Below are 27616 nucleotides of genomic sequence, written 5' to 3'. Positions count from 1 at the left end.
AAAAGGGCCTGTTACTATGCTGTATGTCTATTTTTTAAATTTAAAATCTCTTGCAATAAACAAATGTGCTGGAGAAACTCAGCAGGTCATGCAGCATCCATAGGAGATAAAGGGTAACCAACATTTTGGGCCTGGGCCATTCATCAGGAATAAGAAAATAACCTCAATAACCAATCTCTCCTTGTGCATTTGTCCCTGAGTGTATTTGTTGATGGAACATAGAGCAGTTTAGTGGATTAACTCAGCCCCCATTTCACACGCATCTGACCTGGCACCTTCCATAGAGACAAAGAACACCATAACACAAAAATAGGTCCTTCAGCCCTTCTTGTCCATGCCAAACTATTATTCTTCCCCCCCCCCCCCCAATAGATACAACAAGGATGGGCTTGTCCTTGACCGACCACCCCACCAGCTTCCGCATCCAACTTCCGCCACCTATAATGGGATCTCGCCACGAGACATATTTTCCTCTCCCCTCTCCTCTCCCTTTTCCACAGGGATTTCACTCTCCACTACTTCCTTGTCCTTTCCCACATTTCCCCCCTATCCCAGCTTCTTACCCCTGTGACCACAAGAAATGCTACACTTTGGGCCTACACTTCCTCCCTCACCACCATTTAGTTCCCCCAACTAGGCTTTCCAAATGAAGCAGCACTTAGTTGTGAATCTGCAGGAGTCACCTACTGCATCTGGTGCTCCAGTTGTGGCCTCCTCTACATTGGATAGTCAAATTGCAGCCTGCGAGATCGCTTCATTGAGAACCTTTGCAACACCAAGGACCTAGTGGCCAACCACTTCAATTCTACAGCCCATTACCTCACTGACATGTCTGTCAAGTTGAGCATGTACTTCCAAGTTGAGCTACTCATAATCTGGAGGAACAACGCCTTGTATTCCATCTCCCCACTCTCCAACCAGACGGCATCAATGTTGACCTCCAATTTCTGTTAATCATCTTTCACAATCTCTTTCCTCCTCCCTCTTTTTCCAGATCCCCACCCCTTCCTTTCTCTTTTCCTATCAGAGCTTACCCTTCACCTTTTGTCTCAGCTTTCTTCCTCCCACCTGTATCCATCCATGACCTGTTCATCTGTGTTTCCCATCCCACCTTTCTCTCCACTTCATCTTTTTATTCTACTATCTCCCTGATTTTCAGCACTCATGAAAAAGGGTGCACCTTTGGAATGTGGGAGGAAGCTGGAGCACCCAGAAGAAACCACACTGGTCACGAGGAGAATGGGCAAACTTCTTTCAGGCAGCAATGAGTTCTTCTCTGGATCACTGGCACTGTAATAGTATTGCACTCACCTTGCCCTCCAGCGGAAAAAAATAAGCTCTCAGTTATGATCCCTGCACAATGCCACTAGTCACTGACATCCAGTCAGAGAAACAATTCTCTGACTCCAACCAGTTTTCTTCAGCCAAACCAATTTTCAATCCAAAATTGCAGAGCTCTAAAAAGTTCCGAACCAATGCACTACTAAATAGGAACTCTGATGACCAAGTTATCTGAAGCATTCCAGAATTTGTCAGAGAATTTATCAAGAAGGCTCACCTGTAACTAAAGATTGTGAGGAGTTTGAGGAGATTTGGTATGTCACCAGAACTCTTGCAAATTTATACAGGTGTGCCATGGTTGCATCACTGTCTGGTAAGGAGGTGCCAATGCACATGACAGGAACAGGCTACAAAAGGTTGTAAACTTGTCCAGTGCCATCATGGTCATTAGTCTTTCCTCCATTAATGACATCTTTAAGGGGTGATGCCTCAAGAAAGCATCTTCTATTATCAAGGACCCTCAGCACCCAAGCTGTGCTCTTTTCTTATTGTATCATGTGCATATGTCTTCACTTTATTGAGGATATCTACGAGAGGTAGTGACTTAAGAAAGCCTCAAGGACCCTCCACCACCCAGACCATCCCCTCTTTCCACTGCTATAATTGGGAAGGAGGTACAGGTGCCTGAAGATGAATACCCAATAAGAAAGCCTCAAGGACCCTCCACCACCCAGACCATGCCCTCTTTCCACTGCTATAATTGGGAAGGAGGTACAGGTGCCTGAAGACGAATACCCAATGGTACAAAAATAGCTTCTTCCCCTCTTCAGTCAGATTTCTGATTGGTCAATAAAGCACAGACTTGCTTTTTTTTGCACTAATTTACATTTAGAAAATATAATTTATAGCAATATTTGCATCTTTAATGCTGCTGTAAGACAATGGAGTAATATGTTCTTTTATTTGCACTTGTGCACTTTTAACCAATGTGCTAAGTCTTAATTACTAATAATCAATATTACTGACACTGAACATTTAATTTTCTTAAGTGTAGAGTCCAATTCTTTCCAATTTTATTAGAGATGGCTTAAAAAATTAAAATACCAAAATATTTTATTCAAAATTTCTCTTCTATCTTCTTGATTCAAACAATGTTTCTTCACTTGCTGTTCCGAGTTCCCACATTGTATGGGTTTTTCAGTCGAATTGGTTAGAGATGCACATTTGCTTTCCCTGTTCTTGCAAAAGTTAGATTCATTTCAGGGGATGCTGACTTGCTCACCTCAACTGTGTTGTTGAAAAACAAGGTCAAAAATATATCTTGGAATTTGAATGTACTGTGAGCATGCAATGAATTTCTATTCCTGACCGAATACAACCAAAAGAATGAAACACCAAAGTCTGCAGTTGCTGTGATGGTAGTGAAAACACCAGAAATATTAAAGGAATTCAGCAGGTCTTGCAGCACCAGACCTGCTGAGTTCATCCAGCATTTCTGAAGAATACAACCAAAAACATAGGTTAAAAAATGCTATGTCAGCTAATACTTGTTTCTTAAATTGGGCTGTCTGATAATAATCTCAATATCTGTCAACAGGTGACACACAACGAAACTCGTAAAGTAATGGTAGTAAAAATTTACAAGAAGGACGTGGATCAGGATGTCATTATACGCGAGATCAGTCTTCTCCAGAAACTCTCACATCCCAATATTGTCAGGTAAAAGAGGATAAAATTTGTTCCATACATTGTGACGATTTATTTCAACGTTTTGGAATGGAGATTGCATGGATTAGTAGTAGTTATAAAATTTAAGAACGTTACTTTGCCCTGATAACAACTAAACAAAATTGGATTTCATTTGCTTTTTCTGTTTTTATAATGCAGATGACATCAACAAATGCTCATTTCCATTAACTCCCCTCCCCATCTTTGTCCCTGTCTCCTTACATCCATCTCCCCTTCCATCGCAAAGCCCTGCTGACTCTTCCTCATCAGTCCTTGCCTTTCCAAATGCAGAGAGATCCTATCTCTCAGCACATCCTCCAAAACTTCCCCACCACTGATGTTAGAGTCACTGGCCTGTTGTTCCTTGACTTGAACTTGCAGCCCTTCTGAGATAAAGGAGTCACGTTAGTCATCCTCCAGCTTTTTGTACTTATGATTAAAGAAAATCTGTCATGACTTCTGCATCCTACAACTTGCTTGGATGCACTTGGTCAGAACCTGGGGATTTGTATACCTTCATGTGGTTCAAGACTACCAACATGACCTAACATCATTGTCCTCTTCCCTGAACTCACTAATTTCATGACACTTGCTCATACCAATGAACCTAATTCTGATGACTCTAAAGCAGTTCGTTGCCAGTACTACTTCATCGTTCCAAGCAGACCACTGAACTTGAAAGGAAAGCAAGTTGAAGCTTAGGGTATCAATTTTAGTGTTAATTTTTTTGACCTGTAATTTCTTAGTGTGAGATATTTTGCTGACAATGAATTAATGCAATATTGAATTAAACTTCAGAGATATGGAGTTGCAACAAACCTGCACTCACTTATAGCCTTTTAAAATCAATCTATTGAACAAAATCTCTCCGAGCAGTTCGGTTGATTGAATTCTACACTTTTCCCAATCACTACAGGCTCCTTGCTGTGACATTAGTATGATCCCAAAGTAACCAGGACACTCAAAACTGAAAGCTCAGTAAATTGCTTCAAAGAGCAGTATCTAAGATTATTTAAACACTTCACCTGATTTAATTGCAAAAACGAACATGACGTGGACTTTAAAATGGAGAGTTGAGCCTTGCAGAAATATTGCGTGATCTTTGTTTTGAGGATTCCCTACTGGGAACATTTCTGCTAACCTGTTTATGCTGCAGAGCATTTAATGCAAAGGTGTACATCAAAATGAAACTAAAAATCTGCCACCTGCACCTGAAAGATAACACTCCATCCCCTTCATATTCATGTGTCCATCTTGAAGTCCCTTAACTGTTACTATAATATTTGCTTTTGGCATGACTCCTGGCAGCCATTCCAGGAACCTATCACTCTTTGTGTAAAATATTTGCTTCTCACATGTACATCAATCCTATTCCTGAGCATCCTTCCCAATAATTTCCAAACCCTTGAGGATTACTGGTCTAGAATTTCTAAAAGTATTCCTTTCGCCCCATTCATCAATGAAGCTGCAACATTAGCTAGTCTCCTGTCCTCTGGGACCTGTCCTGTCATCAGTGAGGATGCAAAGATCTTTAAGACCCCAACAAATACCTCACTTCCCTCATTCAATAACTAGGGACTCTTCCCATCAGGCCCAGGGGAAATATTCACCTTATTGCTCCTCAAAAGACATAACACGACCTCTTTCTTGATCTTATAGTGCCCTTCTCCTTGGTAAACATTGATGCAAAGAACTAATTTACTATCTCACCCTCTTCCTCTGACTCCAAACTTAAATTTACTTTCTTTGACCGATCCTCTCCCTCCTCAACTTGTGTGTACTGCAAGTACAAATAATTTGGGGTTTTCTTTCATCCTGTTGTCAAGGACCACTTATGGCCCCCTTTGACCTTAATATTCTTCCAGGGCCCTGATGGACTGTAGCTTTGTAGAGCTCGTCGAAAGAACCAAAGACTTGTTGATCCAAACCAAGGCTTTTATTAGCAAAAGACCGGAGCTCTTCACAGGTGGCCGACCAGTCCGGAATGATCCGACCTGGCTAGGGACACAACCCTTTAAGGCCCAAACAATAGGTGTGGCTTAGCTCTCAGCCAATCGCTGTAAGCACAGTCTAGATACAGTAACTATATACACTATGTACATTGGTGATAGATCTGTACTATCACATTCACCCCTTCTTGGAGAATTGACCCGGGAAAAAAAAAACAAAAACGAGGGAGAGAATGAAAAGGAAGGGGTAGGTCAAGGACTGTAGCGGTCAGGGGGTCTGACCATCCGGCGTGACCGCCGTGGTGCCGGGATTGGGGTCGCTGGAGTGGTGTCACCAGCGGGCTCATCGGGTGCGACTGCTCCGTCGCTCAATTCCCCAGTCGTTTTTTCGGCAGGGTGGCCCGAGTCATTGGGGTGCTGTTGGTCCTTCTGTTGCGGCACGGGGCCTGGAGCATAAGGAGTTGGGGGGTTTGCTGGGTCTACCGCGTCCTGAGCTAGGTCCCGCACCGAAACAGTGTCCTCCCGCCCGTCTGGGAACTCCACGTATGCGTAATGTGGGTTCGCGTGGAGTAGAGTCACTCGGTCGACCAAGGGGTCGTTCTTTGAGTGCCGGACGTGGCGTCGCAAAAGGACGGGGCCAGGGACGGTGAGCCATGCCGGTACAGTGGTTCCCGATTCGGATTTCCTCGGGAAAAGGAACATCCTTTCGTGGGGGTGGCATTTGTTGCAGTACATAGGAGGGAGCGGATGGAGTGTAAGGCACTAGTGAGAACCTCCTGCCAGTGAGAGGTGGGGAGACCTTTAGACCGGAGAGCCAGTGTAACCGCTCTCCATATGGTGGCATTCTCCCTCTCAACCTGGCCATTACCGCGTGGGTTATAGCTCGTGGTCCTGCTTGAAGCAATACCACACTCCAGAAGGTACTGTTGCAGCTCTGCACTCATGAATGAGGACCCCCTATCACTGTGGATGGAATTGGGGTACCCGAAGATGGTGAAAATACTGTGAAGGGCCTGTATCACTGAGGTGGCAGTGGTGTCTGGGCAGGCCACAGCGAATGGGAAGCGGGAGTATTCGTCGATGGCCGTAAGGATGTAGGTATTACGGTTGGTCGACGGTAGGGGTCCCTTAAAGTCTACGCTAAGACGCTCGAAGGGGCGGGTGGCTTTGATGACGTGGGAGTTATCCGGACGGAAGAAGTGGGGCTTGCATTCGGCGCACACCGAACAGGCTCGGGTCATGGAGCGGATCTCCTCAACTGTGTAGGGTAAGTTGCGCGCCTTGACAAAGTGAGCAAATCTAGTGACCCCTGGATGACAGAGCGCCTCATGGAGTTTCCGTAGTCTGTCCATCTGTATGCTGGCGCACGTCCCCCTGGAGAGCGCGTCAGGCGGGTCGTTGAGCTTACCAGGCCGGTACAGGATGTCATAGTTAAAGGTGGAGAGTTCGATTCTCCATCTGGCGATTTTGTCGTTTTTTATCTTACCACGCTGGGTGTTGCTGAACATGAAGGAGACCGCACGTTGATCAGTCAACAGTGTAAAGCGCCTCCCAGCGAGGTAATGTCTCCAACGACGTACCGCTTCAACTATGGCCTGGGCCTCCTTCTCGATCGAGGAGTGTCTACTCTCCGGACCCTGGAGGGTTCTGGAGAAGAAGGCTACAGGCCGACCGGCCTGGTTCAAGGTGGCTGCCAGGGCGAAGTCGGATGCATCGCTCTCGACTTGAAACGGGACAGACTCATCGATCGCGTGCAGCGTCGCAGCAGCGATGTCAGATTTGATTCGATCGAAAGCCGCTGTGGCTTCGGTCGAGAGGGGAAAAGAGGTGGTCTTGATAAGAGGACGTGCCTTGTCGGCGTAGTTTGGAACCCATTGGGCGTAATAAGAGAAAAGGCCCAGGCAGCGTTTGAGAGCTTTCTGGGTATGTGGGGGGGTAAGTCCATTAAGGGACGCATGCGGTCAGGATCTGGCATGACTATCCCGTTTTCCACCACACAACCTAGAATAGCGAGTCGTGTGGTCCGGAAAACACACTTGTCCAAATTGTAAGTCAGGTTTAGCTGACGGGCAGTTTGAAGAAATTTGTCTAGGTTGGCGTCATGGTCCTGCATGTCTTGGCCGCAGATGGTGATATTGTCCAGATACGGGAAGGTAGCGGTTAGCCCGTTCTGGTCCACCATCCTGTCCATTTCCCGCTGGAAGACCGCGACACCATTTGTGACCCCGAATGGTACCCTGAGAAATTGATATAGCCGCCCATTCGCTTCAAAGGCCGTGAATGGTCGGTCCTCGCAGCGGATCGGGAGCTGGTGGTAGGCCGAACGTAGGTCAATAGTGGAGAAAATGCGGTACTGGGCGATCTGGTTCACCACATCCGTGATGTGTGGCAGGGGGTACGCATCCAGGAGTGTGAAGCGGTTAATGGTCTGGCTATAGTCGACCACCATCCGTAGTTTTTCCCCATTCTTGACAACCACCACCTGGGCTCTCCAGGGGCTTGAACTGGGTTCGATGATGCCCTCATCCAGCAATCTACGCACCTCACTCCTAATGAATTGCCTGTTTTCGTAACTATATTGCCGACTTTTGGTGGCCACAGGCTTCCAGCCAGGGGTGAGGTTTGCGAAGAGTGCTGGCGGGGCAATCCGGAGTGTGGAAAGGCCGCAGGATTGGCCCCGGGGCACGGGGGCGGGTTGCTCGGGTGCTTCGGGAGTGGGGCGATGGCAGACCGAGAGGGGGGCGTGGGGTCCCCCAAAGTGTAGGGACACCGTTTGGAACTGACACTGGAAGTCTAATCCCAGCAACACTGGGGCGCACAATTGGGGAAGGACGAATAATTTAAAGTGGGTGACCGTCACGCCCTGTACTTCCAGCGTGGCGATGCAATACCCCTTTATCCCAGTCGAGTGCGACCTCGTCGCTAATGAGATCCTCTGGGTAGTGGGGATAATGTCAAGTCCCCAACGGAGGGCCAGATCTGGCTGGATAAAACTGTCAGTTGACCCAGAGTCAAATAAGCAATTGGTGTAGTGTCCATGCACTTTAATCAGTTCCATTGCTCTGGTGAGGGGATGAGAGCATTGCTGGTTTAATGTTATTGAAGCAGTTGACAGGCGAGTTTTGCGCGATGACGTCACGCAACGGGATGACGTCACGCAACGGGATGACGTCACGCAACGGGATAACGTCACGCAACGGGATGACGTAGTCAACGCTCGAGGAGCAGGTTGGAGAACCTCCCGGAAGTGCTGTTGTGGCGGGTGAATGGTAAGTAGTGGGGTTTGTAGTTGCTCGTGATCGGTGGTCGGGCCCTGGCGGTCGTCAGCGATGGACGCTAGGGTGAGCACCTGGTTGGCCACGGGGGTGGCTGCGGCGGCGGTAGCGTCGGCCCCGGGGGTGTTTGTGGCGGCAGCAGCAGCGGCGGTAGCGTCGGCCCCGGGGGTGTCCGTGGCGGCGGCAGCAGCGGCTGTAGCGTCGGCCCCGGGGGTGTCCGTGGCGGCGGCAGCAGCGGCTGTAGCGTCGGCCCCGGAGGTGTCCGTGGCGGCGGCAGCAGCGGCGGTAGCGTCGGCCCCGGGGGTGTCTGTGGCGGCGGCGGCAGCAGCGGCGATAGCGTCGGCCCCGGGGGTGGCTGTGGCGGCGGCAGCAGCGGCGGTAGCGTCGGCCCCGGGGGTGTCCGTGGCGGCGGCAGCAGCGGCGGTAGCGTCGGCCCTGGGGGTGGCTGTGGCGGCGGCAGCAGCGGCGGTAGTGTCAAGTGTTCCGCACGGGGGCGAGAGGCAGGCCATCACCATGGTTGCGACGGTGGGTTTCCCCTTCCGGGTTCGGCGTCTCCGTGACGTCAGGCGTTGCCGTGCAGGGGAGCCCTCGCTCTCATTGGACGAGAGCTCTGGGGAAGAAGAGTTTGAATGGGATAGTGGCGGTTGAGCTTCACACGAGGCACTGTGTTTGCTGGCGGCCATTTTAGACCTACAGACTGCAGCAAAGTGGCCCTTTTTAAGGCACTTCTGGCACCTGGCTTTTCTTGCTGGGCACTGGGATCTGCTGTGCTTGTCCCTCCCGCAGAAATAACATTTTGGGTTCGCACGGGGCAGGGTAGCAGCAGCCGACAGGCCGTCAGGGGTAGGGTAGAAGGGCACTTTACTCACATCAGAACGAGGGGTCCAGTCCCTAGAGAGCTCGGTGGACTTTAAGGCTGCATCCTCCATTGTGATTGCAATCCGGGCCACGTCCTCTAGTTTTTCTACCCCTTGTTCGAGCAAACGCAGCCTCACTTCGTTCGATCGGAGCCCGGCCACATAGGCATCCCGGACGAGGTCGCTAGTGATCTCGGCAGCAGTTTTGTCCACACAGTTACAGTCCTTGCCCAATGCCTTTAATACTTGTAAATATGCCCTGCTGGACTCGCCGGGCTGTTGTTTCCTCGACGCAAGCATGAGCCGGGCATGAACTCTGTTCACCGGTTGATCATACAGTTCCTTCAGTACCTTTATGGCTGCGGTGTAAGTGGTCTCATCCTGGATGTTCTCGTAGACTCTCAAGGACACCATAGACAGCAATGCTGTTAGACGCTGGTTATCCTCCTCTACCTGAATGAATCTCAGGAAGTTTTCAAAGTTCAGCAGCCAGAACTTAAAGGCTTTGAAGGCTGTAGCTGACTGTGGGTCGATATCAAGTTTTTTGGCCGAGTTAAACGCTCCATCCCTTTCAAAAAAAAATTCTTTTTGGTAATAAAATTGTAGAGCTCGTCGAAAGAACCAAAGACTTGTTGATCCAAACCAAGGCTTTTATTAGCAAAAGACCGGAGCTCTTCACAGGTGGCCGACCAGTCCGGAATGATCCGACCTGGCTAGGGACACAACCCTTTAAGGCCCAAACAATAGGTGTGGCTTAGCTCTCAGCCAATCGCTGTAAGCACAGTCTAGATACAGTAACTATATACACTATGTACATTGGTGATAGATCTGTACTATCACAAGCTTCATGAACCTTTCATTTTGCTCATTTACCTTCTTGACTAGGTTCATGACCTCTCATATCATCCATGGTTCTCTGACATTGTCATCCTTCTGCTTTCTTCACACAGGACACTAATTAATTAGCCTTTAAACAACTCCCGCATCAATTGTGGACTTGCCCAATAACAGCTGCTCCCAATTAAACTCCAGCCCTCCCCTGCTCCTTTCCAGTTCTGTCATAATTTGCCCTTCCACAATTTAGTGCTTTTCCCAAAGCTTGAGATTATCCTTGTCAATACCTAAAGTATCTTGGAAGAAAGAGTGATGACTGTTCTCAAAATGCTCCTCCACTGAAACTCTGATCACCTGGCCAAGTTCATTTGCCACAAGGTGCAGTCTGGCCCCTTCCTGTTGGGTTGTCTACATGCTGCTTCAAAAAACTCTCCTGGATACACTTAACAGATTCTGCCCCATCTCAGCCTCTGAGGAATTTACAATTTTATGATAAAATTTGGGTGCTAAGTCCAGGAAAAGTCTTCTGATATTGTAACTCTCAGGAATTAAAACTCCCAATGATCATTGGTGTTTTATCTTGTATGCATATGTGTGAGTTCTTGGACAACACATGGATAAAGGAAAAGGTTCTTTACTTTAAAGTTGTTGTAAACAGCACATGAGGCAGACCATGAGGCTACAAGCCTCCGTTACTGATCTCACATACTGTCTTGCTCTGTGTCAGCCCTTGGTGGCAACCAAGTATAATCAAACAGTAAGGCATTGCTAGTTGTGTTGCGACAACAATCTCTATCATTACATCTCCCTTTCTTAAAACAAAAGTAGCTTACTTTTAACTATCATGTTTTTATGGTATAATCTGCAATTTAGCTTTAACACTGAGCTTACATTTTCATTATTATCAACATTGTTAACATTTTTTAAACTTGTTTTGTGCATTCACATTTATATACACTAAAACTTGAAGAGTGAATAAGATAGCACTACTTCATTCTATAACAGAAGACTATAAATTTGCTCAGTGAGTCTTTTAGGAGGATTGATGTGTCTTGACGATATCTTGATTGATTGTCCTTGAATCTGAGTTGTTTCCTCAGATGATGTCTTCTCAGATGTGCATTCGGGTTGTTCAACAGTAACCGCCTTTCCATCTACTGTGGCTGGTCCCATATGAAGATCTCGACGATTTCCATGCAGAAGAGCACCTTCATCTGTCTGAATGGTGTATGATCTTTATTGGACTTCACTAAGGGCAGTTTTCTTTGAGTCCATAAGTTTGTTTTGTCTTTTAGCCTAACTTGGTCACCAGTGTAGACTTCTGGTAGTTTTTTTTGTTCCTCTGTAAAAGTAATACTTTTGATTTTCTTTCTGTTGTTCTTTGAACTTCCTCACTTTTTCCCCCTCTTTTGTTTTTAGGAGGTTCTCCTGAACAGGTAGGTTTGATATTAGCCTAATGTGATAGTACAGATTCTTTCACCAATGTGTATATGTACATATGTACAGATGGTAATGTAGGATGACTGTGATTGGCTGAAAGTGTAGCCACACCTACTGGCAGGTCTTAAAGGATTGCTCCTAGCCAGACCAGGTCATTCTGGACAGGTCGACCTACTTGTGATATGCTCCAGTCTTTTAGTTAATAAAAGCCTTGGTTTGGATCAACAAGTCTTTGGTTCTTTTGACGCGCATTACACCTACGACCCATAAGTAGTTGTGCTGGTGACATACCACACTCGAGCGGCGTTGTGTGGTATACTTGCATGCTCTGGTAGAAGTCTGTTCCACTGTCTTTTGCCTTGTCCATTTGTCTTTTCACTGTCTGTACTGATTTTTCCACTAGACCATTGGACTGTGGAAAATGAGGACTGACGTGGTGTGTACAAAGTTCCACTCTTCGGCAAACTGTCGGAACTTTGAATTGCAAAACAGGGGTCCATTGTCTGTGAAGACCTCGCTTGCCATGCCATGTCGGGAGGATATGGCTTTCAAACCTGTTATTACAATATCTGCAGTGGTGGTGTTCAGTTTACACACCTTTGGATATAAGGAGTAATAGTCCGTGACTACAAGATAGACTTCCCTTGACATTTGAATAGTTCAGCGCCTACCTTCTGGTAAGGTCTGTATGGTGCTGGGTGTGGCTTTAGTGGTTCTGTAGGATTGCTTGCTTGATATTTCTGGCATATTGTACAGTTTGACACTTCATTTGTTATATCATTGTTGATTCTTGGCCAGTACATCACCTCTCGTGCTCTTTTCTTACACTTTTCGATTCCAAGATGTCCTCCATGGATTCTTTTTAGCGTATCTTTTCTCAAATTCTTTGGGATAAGGATTTTTCTTCCTTTCTTCAACCACTGATAATTTTGCCCTGCTGTTCCAGTACTCTGAAACGTCAGGTGAGCAGTCCTGCTTTATGTTGGGCCATCCATCCAAGACGAGATGTTTTTTCTCAGTTGTCTCAGTGTTTCATCTTTGTTTGCCTCTGATTTTATAAGCTCCTTTTTTGCATCTGATATGGGCAGAGCACTTGTGATCATGTCCACCAAGGCATTCATGTATTCATCCATTTTGGTGTTTGCGTGCTCTCTTGTGTCAACAGCTCTAGACAATGTGTCTGCTGTGTACATTAGCTTACTCGGAGTGCATGCTACATTCAGTGTATAGCGTTGTGGCCTAATCATCATTGTTTATATTCTAAGTGGATATTCATTTAATGGCTTTTGAAACAATGAAATCAAGGGCATATGGTCAGTCTCCACACTGATTGCTTGACCTGACACAAACTGATTAAATCTTTCACAGGCGTATGTGATGCTAAGCAGCTCCTTTTCAATTTGAGCGTATCGCATCTCCGCGTCTGTCATTGAGTGTGATGCATATGCAATGAGTTGCCAGCCATCATTTTTGCTGAAGAACTTCACCGAGCCCACTTTGTGATGTATCTGATGATATCTTGATAGGTATCGCTAGGTCATAAAACCTCAGAACTGGTACCTCTGTGAGCAGTTTCTTTAGTTCCCTCCATGACTTTTCATGGTCATGACTCTATTCCCATTCAATGTTCTTTTCTGTTCGTCTTCTCAATGGAGCCATCTTTTCTGAGAGGTTGGATATGAATTTACCCATATAGTTGACCATTCCATTAAACCTCTGTACATCCTTTATGCATTGTGGCCTTGGCATGTTCCCAGTGGTGGACACCTTTCTGGGATCTGGTCTCACTGCCAATAATATCTCCTACAAATGTTAGTTCTGTCACCCTGAGCTGGCATTTTTCTCTATTCAGCTTCAGGTTTGCTTTCCTTGTTGCTTCCAGCACTTTCCTTAGTCTCTCATCATACGCCATTCTCGTGGTTCCTCATACTATGATGTCACCCATTGAGGTATCAATTCCATCCATGTGCTCATAGACCATATGGATAGTTTTGTGATGAACTTCAGGAGCTGAGACAATTCTGAATGGTAACTTTAGGAATCTGTATCTGCCAAATGGACTATTGAACGTGCATGATTTTGAACTTGCTTCATCCAATTTTAACTGCCAAAATCCTGATGATGCATCTAACTTGCTGAAAATCTTTGCATTTGCAAACTGTGACATGATTTCTTCACTCATCGGAAGCTTAACGTGTTCTCTCTTTATTGCTCTGTTTAGATCCCTTGAATCCAAGCAAATTCTAAGCTTTCCATTCTTTTTGTCTACAACGACAAGTGAACTCAACCACTCCATTGGCTCATCTATCTTCTGAATCAGGTTCAGACTTTCCATCCTGTCCAACTCTGCCTTTAGTTGCTTTTGAAGTGCAAATGGAACTTTTCTGCATGGATGTATTATCGGTGGCACATGCTTATCCACTCTGATCGTGTGTTCTCCTGGAAGGCAGCCTAGACCCTGAAATAGGTCATTGTATTTTTTCATGAGTTCATCATAGACTCTCTCCTTCGCTTTCCATAGCGAGGACTCTTTTTACCAGGTTCAATTTTTCACAGGCTGTTAAACCTAATGTGGCCTGTACATCCTTTGGTACCACAATGAATGCTAGCATGTGCTCTTTGTCCTTGTGTTTCACTTTGACCATGCATTCTCCTTGCACTGGTATATCGATACCTGAATATCCTGTCACCTTCACTTTTGTTCCATACATCTTTGGTCTGGGTCTAACCTTCTTCAAATCAGTCTATGATATTACATTAATTTGTGCTCCAATATCCAATTGAACTGAAATGTATATGTCATTCACTTTTAATCTCAACATCCAGTCTCTGTTTTCTTTCTTGTTTTCAGACACAACATCTACATAGAATTCCTCTATCTCCCTTTCATCTACTGCATGAACCTTGCTTTGTTGCACTTGGTTCGTACAGCAATGGTTGCTTTCGTTGCACATATTGCATATTTTGCCATATGTCGGACACTTTTTTGGTAGATGTGTACTGCATTGACGACATGGGTTTCGATTGTCCCTTTCATTTGTTTGCTGGCCACAGCTCTCTTTCCACTTTGGCGCACTTTTAGTTAAATGGATTATGTCTGTTCTTGCTCACTACATCCATGTTGCAGCTAGTTTCACTGAACAGCTCTTTTGCCTGTGTTTTTACAGTTTCTGTAGTTGTGCTGTGGCTTTTTCCAGGTCTAGATTTTGCTCTCTTAGCAGTCTTTCCCTTACACTATTATCTGGAATACCACACACAAGTCTGTCTTTTATCAGCGAGTTGGTCAGTCCACCAAATTCACACCTTTTGCTTCATTTTCTCAATTCAGTCACCTTTTGATCAATACTTTTCTCTGCACGTGAAAATTCTGTGCCTCTCAAATGTCACATTACATTTAGATATGCAGTATGCCTCAAACTGTTCCATTATTTTTTTCCAGTTTCATTTTGTCTCCTTCAGCAGCAAACGTGAAGTTATTATACACGTCCAGGGCTTCATCACCCACGACCTGTAAGAAAACTGACGCTTTCACTTTATCACTTTTTCTCTTGACCTCTGACTGCCAATAAATACAATCCAAAATGCTGTTTAAATCTGTTCCAATTTTCAACCACATTACCTGTCAGTTGAAGTTTCGCTGGTGGATGTTATCCTTGCATTTTCACTGTGTTAGCTTCTCTTCACTGATCAGTCACTGACTTTAGATTTACATTTTAAAGTATTTCCTTCATCTCACTTCTAACAGCATGTTTCATCTTGTATTTGTATGCAAGAGTTCTTAGACAACACATGGATGAAGGAAAAGGTTATTTACTTTAAAGTTATGAATAGCATATGAGGCATGCCATAATGCTGCAAGCCTCCATTGCTCTGTGTCAGCTCCTGGTGGGATCCAAGTATAATCAAACAGTAAGGCATTGCTAGATTCTCTGCAACAACAATCTCTATCATTACATTTGGATTATGCATCTTTGGTTTTCCCCTCCTAATGTTCATAATCAACTTCTTAGTTTTGATGACATTGAGTGTGAGGTTGTTGTTAGCTAAATTTTCAATTTCCCTCCTGTATCCTGACTCATACCCCTTTTTATACAACCCTCTAAACATAGAAACATAGAAGATAGGAGCAGGAGTAGGTCATTCGACCCTACGAGCCTGCTCCGCCATTCAACGAGATCATGGCTGATCTTAAAGTTCAGTACCCCGTCCCCGCCTTCTCTCCATAACCTTTAATACCCTTATACTGAAGAAATATATCTAATTCCCTCTTAAATATATTTAATGAACCTGCCTCTACCATGGTACTGTCTGCAAATTTGTAGATGGTGTTATTGTCATACTGAGCCACACAGTTGTAGGTGTAAAGTGACTAGAGCAGGGGGCTAAGAAACTTATTGTGCTCTGGTACTGATGGAGAGTGTGGAGATGTTTTTACCATTTCTCACTGATTGTGGTTTGGAGGTGAGGAAATCCAAAATCTATTTACAAAGTGGGATTGGGCAATCGAGTTCAACAGTTGAAGACAAAGGGGTTGAAAAAGGAGAGACTCAGCAGATAGCAATTGATTGGGCAATCGAGTTCAACAGTTGAAGATACGTTTTTACCAATTCTCACTGATTGTGGTCTGGAGGTGAGGAAATCCAGAATCTATTTACAAAGTGGGATTGGGCAATCGAGTTCAACTGTTGAAGATACAGTGGAGAGTGGTCATCATTGGAGTGGGCTTAGTCAGAGTGGTAAGGCTTTGGCTCAACTGGCCAGGAGAAAGGTAAGAATTGAGGAATGGTCGGAGTTGAAGTCAGAAAGCACTCCTCTATTCGATGAACAAAAAGGATTCAGCAGGTAGGCTCGGGTAAGTGTAGGTTTTTTAAAGTATTTTTTTTCATCTATCCATAGGCAGTGGGAATTGCAGGCAAGGCAGGGGGAATGCTCCTTTTGCAAAATGTGGGTCACCAGAGAGCCAGTAGTATCCCTGATGACTTCATCTGCGAGAAGTGCATCCAGCTGCAACTCTTGACTAGCTAAGTTAAGGAATTATAGCTGGAGTTGGATGAACTCTGGATCATTCAGGAGGCCAAGGGGGTGATAGACAGGAGAAAGAGGGACACCATCACATCCAGGTGGAAGGAGGTTAGATGGGTGATGGAAGAGGGAAAGGGAATTATCAGGCAGTGCAGAGTACCCCTGTGGCCATTCCCCTCAATAACAAGTATACCCTTTTCGATACTATTGGTGGGGAGGGGGGGGTGACATATCATGGTCAAGCCATGGCGATCAGGTCTCTGGCATGCAGTCTGGTCCTATTGCCAAGAAGGGAAGGGAGAAGAGGTGAGCTGCAGTGATAGGGAATTCCATAATTAGAGGGACAGATCAGAAGTTCTGTGGAAGAGATCAAGTATCGCGGATAGTATGTTGCCTCCCTGGTGCCAGGGTCTGAGATATCTCAGATCGAGTTCAAGTCACTGTCAAGAGGGATGATGTGCAGCTAGATATTGTGGTCCTTGAAGGGACCAATGACATGGGTAGGAAGGGTGAGGCGGTCCTGCAAGGAGAGTTCAGGGATATTAGGTGTAGGTTGAAGGACAGGGCCTCCAGGGTTGTGATCTCAGGATTGCTACCCATGCCATGTGCTAGTGAGGATAGAAATAGGAGGATAATGCATCTTAACATGTGGATAAAGACATGGTGTAGGAGGAAGGGCTTCAGGTTTCTGGATCATTGGGCTCTCTTCCAGTGAAGATGGGGCCTCTCTTGATGGGATGGTTTGCATCTGAGCTGGAAGTAGACTAATCTGCTTGCAGAAAGTTTTGCTAGTGCTGTTCTGGTGGAGTTAAACTAGATTCACAGGGGAAGGGATACCAGAGTGCAGACGAGCTTAGCGTATGGATTGTATGTTGAATTATGACATTGTGGCAATAAGTGAAACTTGGTTTTAGAAGGGGCAGGACTAGCAGCTCAACATTCGGGGGGGGGGGGGGAGTGGCATTGCTCGTCAGGGAAAATATCACATCTGTGTTTAGACAGAACAGACCAGAGGGCTCGTCTACTGAGGTTATATGGGTGGAACTGAGGAACAGGAAAGGTATGACCACACTGATGGGGTTGTATTATAGTCTGCCCAATAGTCAGCAAAAATTAGAGGAGCATATGTGTAGAGATAGCAGACAGCTGCAGGAAAGATAAGGTGTAGATAGTAGGAGACTTTAAATTTCCACATTGACTTGACTCCCATACTGTAAAAGGACTGGATAGCTTAGAGTTTGTCAAATATGTTCGGGAAAGTTTTCTAAATCAATATACAGTATCTGAAATGGTCAGGACCGGGCCTATATCGGATAAAAGTTTTTTTTCCACAGAATTGGTAATTTAAAACAAAACAACCCAGTAGCAACAGCAAATCATGTTTAAACAACAACAAATATCAAGGGAAGGATTTTTAAGCATTAAAATAAAGTTTAATTCTCACAAAAAAAAAATGCTGGCTGCCACTAATCACTGAGATGAACACAATGATCACTGAGACCACCCAACTGTTGCTGACTATCCCCGAAGTGGACCCACCACTACCGCTGATCCCTGGGGAGGCTTCCTGGGCAAGTGGAGCACTCACTGGCTAGTCGGCGGATTTGTACTATATAGAAGTACCAACTAGGTAGAGTGCAATACTGGATCTTCTATTGGGAACAAGATCAGACAGGTGATTGAATTATGTGTAGGAGAACATTTTGGGTCCAGTGATCATAATGCCATTAGTTTCAGGTAATTATGGAGAAGAATAGGTCTGGGTCTCAGGTTGAGATTCTAAATTGGATGAAGACCAATTTTGAGGAAATTGGAAAGGATCTTGAATGCATGGATTGGGATAGGTTGTTTTCGGGCAAGGATGTGCAAGGTAAGTGGAGAACCTTCAAAGGTGAAATATTGAGAATATGGCACTTTTATGTTTAGGATCAAAGGCAAGGTTAGAAGGCATAGGGCCCTTGATTTTCGAGGGATATTGAGGATCTGGTTCAGAAGAAGAGAGAGGTGTATAACAGGCATAGGCAACATGGCACAAATGAGGTACTTGAAAATATTTTCAAAAAAAAGCAAGAAAAATCTCAAAAGAAGTCAGGAAGGCTAAAAGAAGGCATGAGGTTTCTTTGGCAGACAATACGAAGGGAAACCCTCAGGGATTCTTCATGTATATAAAAAGGAAAAAGGATAGTAAGGGGCAAAATTAGCCTCTTGATGATCATAGTGGTTAGCTTTGTATGGAGCCAAAAAAAATGGGAGAAGTTGTAAATGTTTTTTCCCCATCAGGTTTTACTCCGGAAAAGGGCACAGTCATGGGAAGTAAGGAAAACAAGCAGCGAGGCCATAAAACCTATACTGTTTAAAGAGGAGGCAGTGCTTACTGTCTTGAATCAAATAAGGATGGATAAATCCTCAGGGCCTGACAAGGTGTTCCCTCAGATCTTGAGGGAGGTTAGTGTAGAAATTTCAGGGGCTCTGGAGAAATATTTAAAATGTCCTTAGTCACAGGTGTGATGCCAGAGGATTTGAGGGTAGCTCACATTGTTCTATTCTTTAGAAAGGCTCCAAAATTAACCCTGGAAATTATAGGCCAGCGAGTCTGATGTCATTAGTAGGTAAATTATTGGAAGATGTTCTAAGAGATTGGATATACAATTATTTGGATGGCCATTGTTTAGGGATAGTCACCATGGCTTTGTCCATGGTAGGTCATGTTTAACTAATCTGATAGTGTTTTGAGGAGGTTACCAGGAAAGTTGATGAAGTAAAGGTTGTGGGTGTTGTCTGCATGGACTTTGACAAGGTCCCGCATGGAAGGTTAGTCAGGAAGGTTCAGATGCTTGGTATTCATGGTGAAGTAGTGAAATGGATTTGACAGTAGCAGGAAGGGACAGTGAAGAAGGTTTTCAAAGCTTGTAGAGGGATCTGGATCAGCTGGAAAAATGGGATGAAAAGTGGCAAATAGAATTTAATGCAAATGTTAAATGTTACATTTATAAGGGCAAACCAAGAAAGGACATGCATGGTAAATGGTAGGGCACTGAGGAGTGTGGTCGAACAGAGGGATCTTGAAATATAGATGCATAATTCCCTGAAAGTGTCATCACAGGTGAAAAGGGTTGTAAAGAGAGCTTTTGCACTTAAGAATTGGCCTACCCTGGACACACACACTTGTCAAGAATGTGCAGTAGTAACTGCACTTCCTGAGAAGACTGAGAGGGGCAAAGCATCTAGGCACCATCTTGTCAACTTTCTACAGGAGCTTTATCGAGAGCATCCTGGGCAGCTGCATCATAGTGTGGTTCAGTTGGTGTCAATTGTAGGTCAATCCATAGGACCATATGAACAGCAGAGAGGATCACTGGCATCTCTTCCCTACTCCCACCCACCAATGACGTGATTAAATGGGATTAATGTCTAAAGAGGGGTTAAAAGCATTGATGACCCCTGCCACCCCACACACAGCATCTTTCAACTATTCCTATCAAGTGTAGCTGATGAATTGCTCATATAAACCCTCCAAGACTTTATTTGTTTAACAATATTTATTTATTTTTAAAAAAAATCTGTTTATATGTACTGCATATGAATAATTTGTAAATGTGTGTTTGCATGTTTTTGCACTGAGGACTGAAGGATGCTATTTTGACCAGTTCCCCTTGTAAACTTGGACAGTAGTCATAAACTTGATTCTTTAGGTTATGATATTTAATGTTACTGTCACTTTTAAGGCCTCTGGGTCATTCCTGTGGCAAATTAGGTATGGTAAAACTATTGAGAAATTGTGGTGTTTTGTGGTGAATACTGACCAGTGGGGCTGAATGAGGAAAATGGATGAGCTCATGATTAAATAGCAGGGCAGACTTGATGGACTGAATAGCCTATTTATGTCCTCAATCTCATGGACTTAACTCGTTGACCAGGTACTTTCTCATGCTACTTTAACTCACCAGGAACTTCCTTCCTATGCTCCCTTTTAACTCATCCAGCCCCCAGGTCCATATGCATTTCTAACACCCTGGGATCTTGGTTCTCTGCACAATCTCACTGATGCACCAAGACCCATAATATATGTTGCAAAGCTATGTGAATCAAATTTCTGTTATAGTAATGAGTTAATATTCAACTTGAAACTGCCATCATCAAGTTTTCAGAGAAAGGAACACCCTCTCTAATTTCACACCTGTCTCAAAAAAATATAAACTGTCTATCATTTGTTCTCATCAAGATCAGGAAATACCTTGAGGTTGTTTCTAATGCTCTGGTTTTAATTCCCCAAACCAGTGGTGGAACCTTCAACTTGGTGAATCCTCTAAAGTTACGTTGACAGAGCAAGGGATGCCACTCTAAGGAATTTCTGGCCTTCCACAAACTCTGTAATTACCATTTTTACATTTTTAAATGTTATATTTTTATTTAATTTGCAGCATAGTCGAAGCAGACCCTGGCCATTTCAACTTGTTCCACCAATTACACTATAATGAACCTACCAACCTTGTACATTTTGAACTTAAGGAGGAAATCCATGCAGACATTAGGATAACGTACAAACTCCTTAGAGACATTGCTGGATTCGAACTTGGGTCACTGGTGCTGTAGTAGCATTATGTTAACCGTGTTGCATCACTGTAATAGCTTTAACATAATCTTAATTCCAAATTTTGTATGAACCGAATTTGTGTGCAAGTGTTAATGGTATGTGACATGCAATATGCGAGGCTTTATTTTGTGACTTTTTCAGATATCTTGGGGTCTGCGTTAAAGAAGATAAACTCTATCCTATGCTTGAGGTACGTATTTTCATATATGTAATGCAAATAAGATGTAAACAAATGGATCTTTTTGTTTTCTTGAGTGTTTACATCTGCTCTGATTCACAGTATATTAATGGTGGATGCCTGGAGGAATTGCTTGCTAATAAAGAAGTTCATCTGACCTGGAAGGAAAAAGTGGATCTTGCATCAGACATTGCAAGAGGAATGGTCTACCTCCACTCAAAGAATATCTATCATAGAGACTTAAACTCCAAGGTAAGATGCAGACTTGACTAGAACTTCATCCTTTGTTTTATGTGCTGAACACATAATGGCAGTCATGTAATGTTATGGGCCCAGAGGACCCCAAAACCCAGCAGCAATAGCAATTCACCAAGACAAATGATAACTTAAATAAATGTTGCTTTTAATTTAAACATGAAAACAGGATCAAACTTTAACTTATGTATGTGTAAGTTCAGAAAAGTTATTTGATTCACAGTCCAATCTCACTTCTCACTCCTCCAAGTTCACTGTTATCAGGCAATTCTTATACTGTGCACAGAACTAAACATTTATGAATTTCACCAGGCTTTGGTGCTTGAAAGGTAAATGGTTAGCACTCAGGAAGATTCTTGTTGGTTTTCAGAGAGAGATTTGTTGCTCGTTGGACACAAACGGATTTCTTCCAATCAGCCACTTCAGTGTCTTGTCGAAGAAACTTGCCCATCAGGGTTTTCCAGATGATAACCTCTTTCTTTCAGGTCATCACAAAGTTCCTTTTCAGTTACCCTTATCTCAGGTGAAACATTATATAACCAGCTATCTCCTCTTATATGGACCAAAAGGGCTTTGAACAGACTGAACTCACAAAACCATCTTCAAAATGGGGTTTTGATTGTCATGTTTCAGTCCCAGCTGCTGAACTGTAGAATTAAATTCTCCCCTGCCCTCTCCCCCACCCCACTTAGACAGACTGCAGCACTGGACCCAATCTTCCATGTCTGTTCATCTGTTGCTTTCCAAAACAATTATCCATTACTCCACAATGTGTCCAATTAACACCTATGTGAAGTCTCCATTGGCATTCTTCAAAGTTTTGCAAAGGCACTCAGAACCTGGACTGTCTGGCTTGAGCCAAGCTCTTGCATTTTAAATGAGATCTCTTTTGAAGTGTTTGCACTTGTTTGTGACCTACACTAAACCCCACAATTTATCTCCTTTAAAACATATAAAATATACAACATATATAACATATACAATATAAAATATAACCTAATCTGTTATAGTACTGTCATTGAACTTCACACTTGAAATGTATTGATTAGAGCTTCAATGTTACTAGCATTCAATGCACATATATTTGGATCTTGTACGACTGTCTGAACTTTAATTCTATTATAATAATACCTCCAGAAATATCTTAATGTAAAGTCAATGAAGAAATTAAATACATTTGAACTAACTCAAATTTAGATTGCCTGTATCATACTCTCCCTCACAGTCATTCCTCTCCATGCTGAATCTACACCAAGTCAAATGTTATGCTGGTTCAATAGGCAGCTTTGCCTATGTAAGTACTGGGAGATCATGATGCTGAGCTTCGTCAGAATGGTAGATTCATGCTCAACTGCATGAAAGATTGCATTTTACCTGTGCGTACATCCTTGCATGGGTATCTTGTACTTCTGCATAGCTAGAGGTAAAGGTACAGTCATGTGTAGCAGTTCTATTATAGCAGAATCTTATTTTATTTTGGATTTGTCCATGCCCTTCCCCCGCCCCCCCAACTACCCCCTCCCCCAAATTAACATAACCTCTGAACATTTTTTGAAAGTTGGGAAGAAACTGGAGAACCCAGAGGAAACCTATACTGATGTGGGGAGAGCATTCAAACTCCTTACAGACACTGCAGGATTCAAACCTGGTCACTGGAATGGTTATAGTGTTATTATGTCTTCCTATACTTTTGAAGCTTGTTAATTATTCAAAAAAGCAACATTTTTTTAAAAAAAAAATTCTAATTTTCAGAGTTGCTTTGGCAACGTGGTACATTTACATTACTGCCATTTCCTTTCATGGACTGGGGCCTGGACCTCAGACCAAACTACAACTCAAGTAACCAAATAATTGACATTCTTGCCTTATTTGCACATCAGATGCAGCTGATGGAATAGAAACTTCACTCCTCGCTCAGCACGAGTAAGAGCTTTTTAGAAAATAACATAATGCTACAAATTCAAAGGGAAGGCATGAAGATTTTGCTGAATGTCAGAGTCTAGAATTAAACACAGCTCTTTCAATCAATTTTGTGATCAAAGAATAAATTACGATAATAAATTGCAGAAACAAAACAATTTGATGCCCTCACCTGGTTCTTGCTATAAATTCAATAAAAAAAATGTTTTAATGGATATTGTCACAGCATTGTGAAGAATGAATGAACAGTTTAAAATGGAAAAATTGTGGGCAGAAAAACAAGCACTTTGTTCAACAAGATAAGAAAAGCGGCCCAAATATAGCTAACACAGTCACCAACAGAGATAATAAAAAATGAACACATTAAAATATTAATAAGCTTCCTGTAAAATATTTATAAGCATTCTGTTCACTTTTCATTTAGCTGTAAATGAATAATGCATTTCATTGAATCTGATAAAGATGATTTCCTCTTTATTATGTGGTAAAAAGCATATTGTGTTGGAGGTGGATAATAAGGATTTGCTTTCTAGTTTACAACAGTCAGCCTGCTTTCATTCGTTCTCTGCTTCTATATTGTTTGAAAGTTATTATCTCATTGTGGTGTAGCGTGAGGATTAGCAGCTTTTGATATCGCATAAAGCACCCATTGCTCTTGTGATGTGATAGAATATTGTTAAATCATTCTCAAACAATACAAGATCTTCTTGCAAGCCATACAATGTGTCTACAATTGATCAACTTGCTCTTCTCCAGACTATAAAAGTGTGCCACATAGCATATTTCATATTTGTTTGGTCACAAAGGCCTCAGAAAAGATAATGGTCAAGAAACTAATTTGCACGCAAGACTCATTTGGAATGAGCACTGGATAATTTCTATGCACAGAGAATGGATGCAAGAATGAGTCGATCACTTTGGTAGAAAAGCTATATTAGAAGAGGAGTTGTGAGCCATACCAAGCTTTATAAGAAAGAAAGATTGTGGAAGCTATTCAAATTTTAAAAAAGGAAAGATTTAGAGTTCTACAGCACAGAAACAGGCCCTTTAGCCCAATATGTGTATGCTAACCAAGCTATCAATCGAAGGTCATCTCTTTTGCCTGCATTTTGCTCATATCCCCGAGTGTAAATCTTTTTCATCCCTATCTAAATGTCTTTTAACCCATTGGATTCCATGCCCTGGTTTTCAGGGACTACCAACAAGCACATATGCTCCGTGTCCCTGTTTTCTAGGACTAGTTTTAAACCCAACTGCCACCTGGTTCGTACTGTACCCATGAACTCATTCCAAAGGCTTAAACATTGAAATTGTTCCCTCCACCATTTCCTCTGGCCACTCATTCCATATGCTCAGCACCTCCATGGTGGGGGTGGGGGTGGGGAAGGTATCCATCAGGTCCTTTTTAAATCTTTCCACTCTCGGTATATATCTGTGTGCTCCAGATTTCCCTCCCATGGGACAGACAAAGCAGCTAAAGATGGTTAAGACTGGCACACCACCCAAAAACTACCTCTGTTGTACTGAGGCAAGAATGATTGACCTCCAAAAACCACAACCATCTTCAGTACAATATAGAACATGGAAATCTACACCACAATACAGGCCCTTCAGCCTACAGTGTTGTGCTGGCCTAATACTCTACTCTACCAACTGGCTGGAATTTCCTTACTGCCTAGTGCCCAATTTGATTCAGTTCCATTTAGATATCTAATAGTCTCTTTAAAAAATTCCATTGTAGCTGCTTCCATCACCGCTGCCACCCACCACTCTCCATGTGAATAATTTTCCTCCTACATTCCCCCTGCACTTGCTTCCAAGCACCTTAAAACTGTATCCCCTCATGTTGGTCATTTCAGTCCTGAGAAAAAGCCTCTCATCATCTTGTACACTATCATCTTGTACACCCGTCATCCTCATAAGACATGCTCTCTAAACCAGGCAGCAACTCTCTGGAGCATCCACATCCTTTCTGTAGTGGTGACCAGAAATGAACACCTAGATCTTACAGCATTCATGGAGAGAGGTGGTCAGGTCTGAATGAGTCTCAACAAAAGGCTTGAATGAGACTGATTCTCTGTGAACGCTTGAACTAGAAGTAACCCTCCTGGATTTTGTATTTAATGTTTCCTCATTGGGTCGTGAGGTTTGGATTTGGCCTTGGGTTGCAGATGTTTTGAACTGAACCAGAGTCTTGTACGGCTGCAAAAGCTGCGAGAGTGTTGGAGGTGAATCTGTGGCAGACTAAAGACAATTTCCTGTAATGTTACATTTCTGTTTTAATTACATGACAATATCTGCTATTTTGTCTGATTGATAGAAATTTTTGTTTTGGCACCTCTAAACCTGTCAGATTGTGTGATCAGTGGATTGCATGTGGCTTCTGAAATTCAATCCACTAAATTCAATCGAATGAATGTCAAAGGCATGACCACGTAATCCATTTAGTGCTATCAGCTGAGATAACTTTCTAAGCTCTCATCTGGTGAAACCTTCTTGAACAATAATTATAGTGGGCCAGTGAGCTGTCTATGCTTGCCATCAACATTTGAGTAACATTAAAACTTGAAAAGTTTTGTGCGCAATAAGCAATTGAAGAATGAAGAATCAGCTCGATATCTTCCTTTGCACAATGTTATTGAGGAGCGAGAGCCTTGTCGGCAGAAAACTTGCCATTAAAAAAATTTGAAAAGAACCATGGTGTGTCTCCTGAATGTTTCCGATATGCAAGAATGTTTAAAGAAAAATACTTTATATAAAAAAAAAATCTTCATAATGTTCAGGCATGATAATCAATCAAGCAATAAAAATGCCAATTTTGACCTTTACTAGATATCACAATCCCAAAAGCTGCTGGCCATGCAGATTAGCTCAACGTCCAGCATGGCTTGTGATCGCCACTCAATCATGGTGCAACAGGAAAAGGAATCTGGAGTGCTCTGTACTTTTATCTCGTTCTGTGGTGAGATTCTGGACTGTGTTCTGTACCACATCATAGCACAGCTGAGATTTGTTTATTTACCTAGCCAAAAACTGATTGCTTTTTTGTGGCCCCAGTTATTAGTGGAGTTGGCTCAGGTACAGTACACAGATATAAAACACTAAAGTCTGCAGATGCTGTGATTTAAGTAAAAACATAATGCCACTGCAAGAGAAACTCAGCAGGCCAGATAGTATAGTTTGTGTAGCAAATATAAACATAACACAACCAATCCCCCTCCACTCCCACCCTCCTCCACCAGGCAGAAGTTGTTCTCACCGTCAATAACTTCTCCCTTGCCTCATCCCACTTTCTCCAAATCAAAGGAGACGTGTCCCAGCAATGCCTTTCTTTTTGTTAGCAATGTGAAGCAATCCATGCTGCAAGCCTACACAGGCAAGGCTTTTCAACTCTGAAACACAATAGGCTGCAGACACTAATTGTAGTAAACACTGAAATGCTGGAGGAACTCGACCGGTTTTTCCAGCATCTCTAGGAGACAAAGAGAGCTGGCGATATTTTGGGCCTGAGCCCTTCTGCAGGAGAAAAATCAGAAAAGGCAGAAGGAGGATATATCAGAAAGTCTCAGAATTCAAACAATGGGGGAGGAATCCACACCACAAAATGTTAATTAGATATGATGAGGGGCTAGGTGAGAGTTTATCGTGACCATTAAAGATGGAAAGGAGAGAAGACGGGGTGGAGGGAAGGGGGAGATGGAGAAGTTATTTAAGGAAAGCCAGAGAAGTCCATAGTAATGTCGCCCAGTTGGAAGATGAGGTGGTGTTCCTTCAATTTACAGGTGATCTCAGTTTGGCAGTATTTGAGACCATAGACAGACATGTCAGCAAGGGAATGGGATGGAGAATTGAAATGGGTGGCCACTCCTCAACTCTTCTTCCACTGCATTGACAACTATATTGATGCTGCCTCATGCACCCATGATGAGCTCATTACCTTTATTCATTTTGCTGCTTTCAAATTCACTTGATCCATCTCCGGCATCACCCCTCTTTTCTCAATCTCTGTCTCAATCTCAGGAGACGAGCTTTCTAGACATTTTTTACAAAATTAGCAACTCCCACATCTAACTCAACTATGCACCCAATCCCCTACAAGGATTCTGTTCCTTTCTTTCAATTTCTCTATCTCTTGCATAACTGCTCTGAAGATGAGGTCTTCCAGTCCAGATCATCAGAGACTTAGAAGCCCAAGTCCTTCCAAGTGAAGCAATACTTCATTTGCAAATCTCCAGGAGTTATCCACAGCATCCAGTTAGGGTTGTGATTCCTGTGGTAGCCTT

General features: G+C 43.5%; 1 protein-coding gene across 6 annotated transcripts in view; it reads left to right on the top strand.

Moving 5' to 3' along the window:
- LOC138762210 (dual specificity testis-specific protein kinase 2-like) overlaps positions 1 to 27616 on the top strand; it is a 197844-nt gene that overhangs the window by 144827 nt on the left and 25401 nt on the right. For all 6 annotated transcript variants that reach the window (XR_011356827.1, XR_011356836.1, XM_069935841.1 and 3 more), the window contains 3 exons: positions 2879 to 3000; positions 21122 to 21170; positions 21261 to 21410. Coding sequence is in view for 4 of the 6 variants with exons in the window: in XM_069935841.1 (XP_069791942.1) it covers positions 2879 to 3000; positions 21122 to 21170; positions 21261 to 21410 (321 nt within the window). In the remaining 2 variants the exon portion in view is untranslated. The remainder of the gene's footprint in view (positions 1 to 2878; positions 3001 to 21121; positions 21171 to 21260; positions 21411 to 27616) is intronic.

This window comes from Narcine bancroftii, chromosome 1 (assembly GCF_036971445.1).
Source record: "Narcine bancroftii isolate sNarBan1 chromosome 1, sNarBan1.hap1, whole genome shotgun sequence".
Taxonomy (NCBI): Eukaryota; Metazoa; Chordata; class Chondrichthyes; order Torpediniformes; family Narcinidae; genus Narcine; species Narcine bancroftii.
This window is presented reverse-complemented; position numbering and strand designations above follow the sequence as displayed.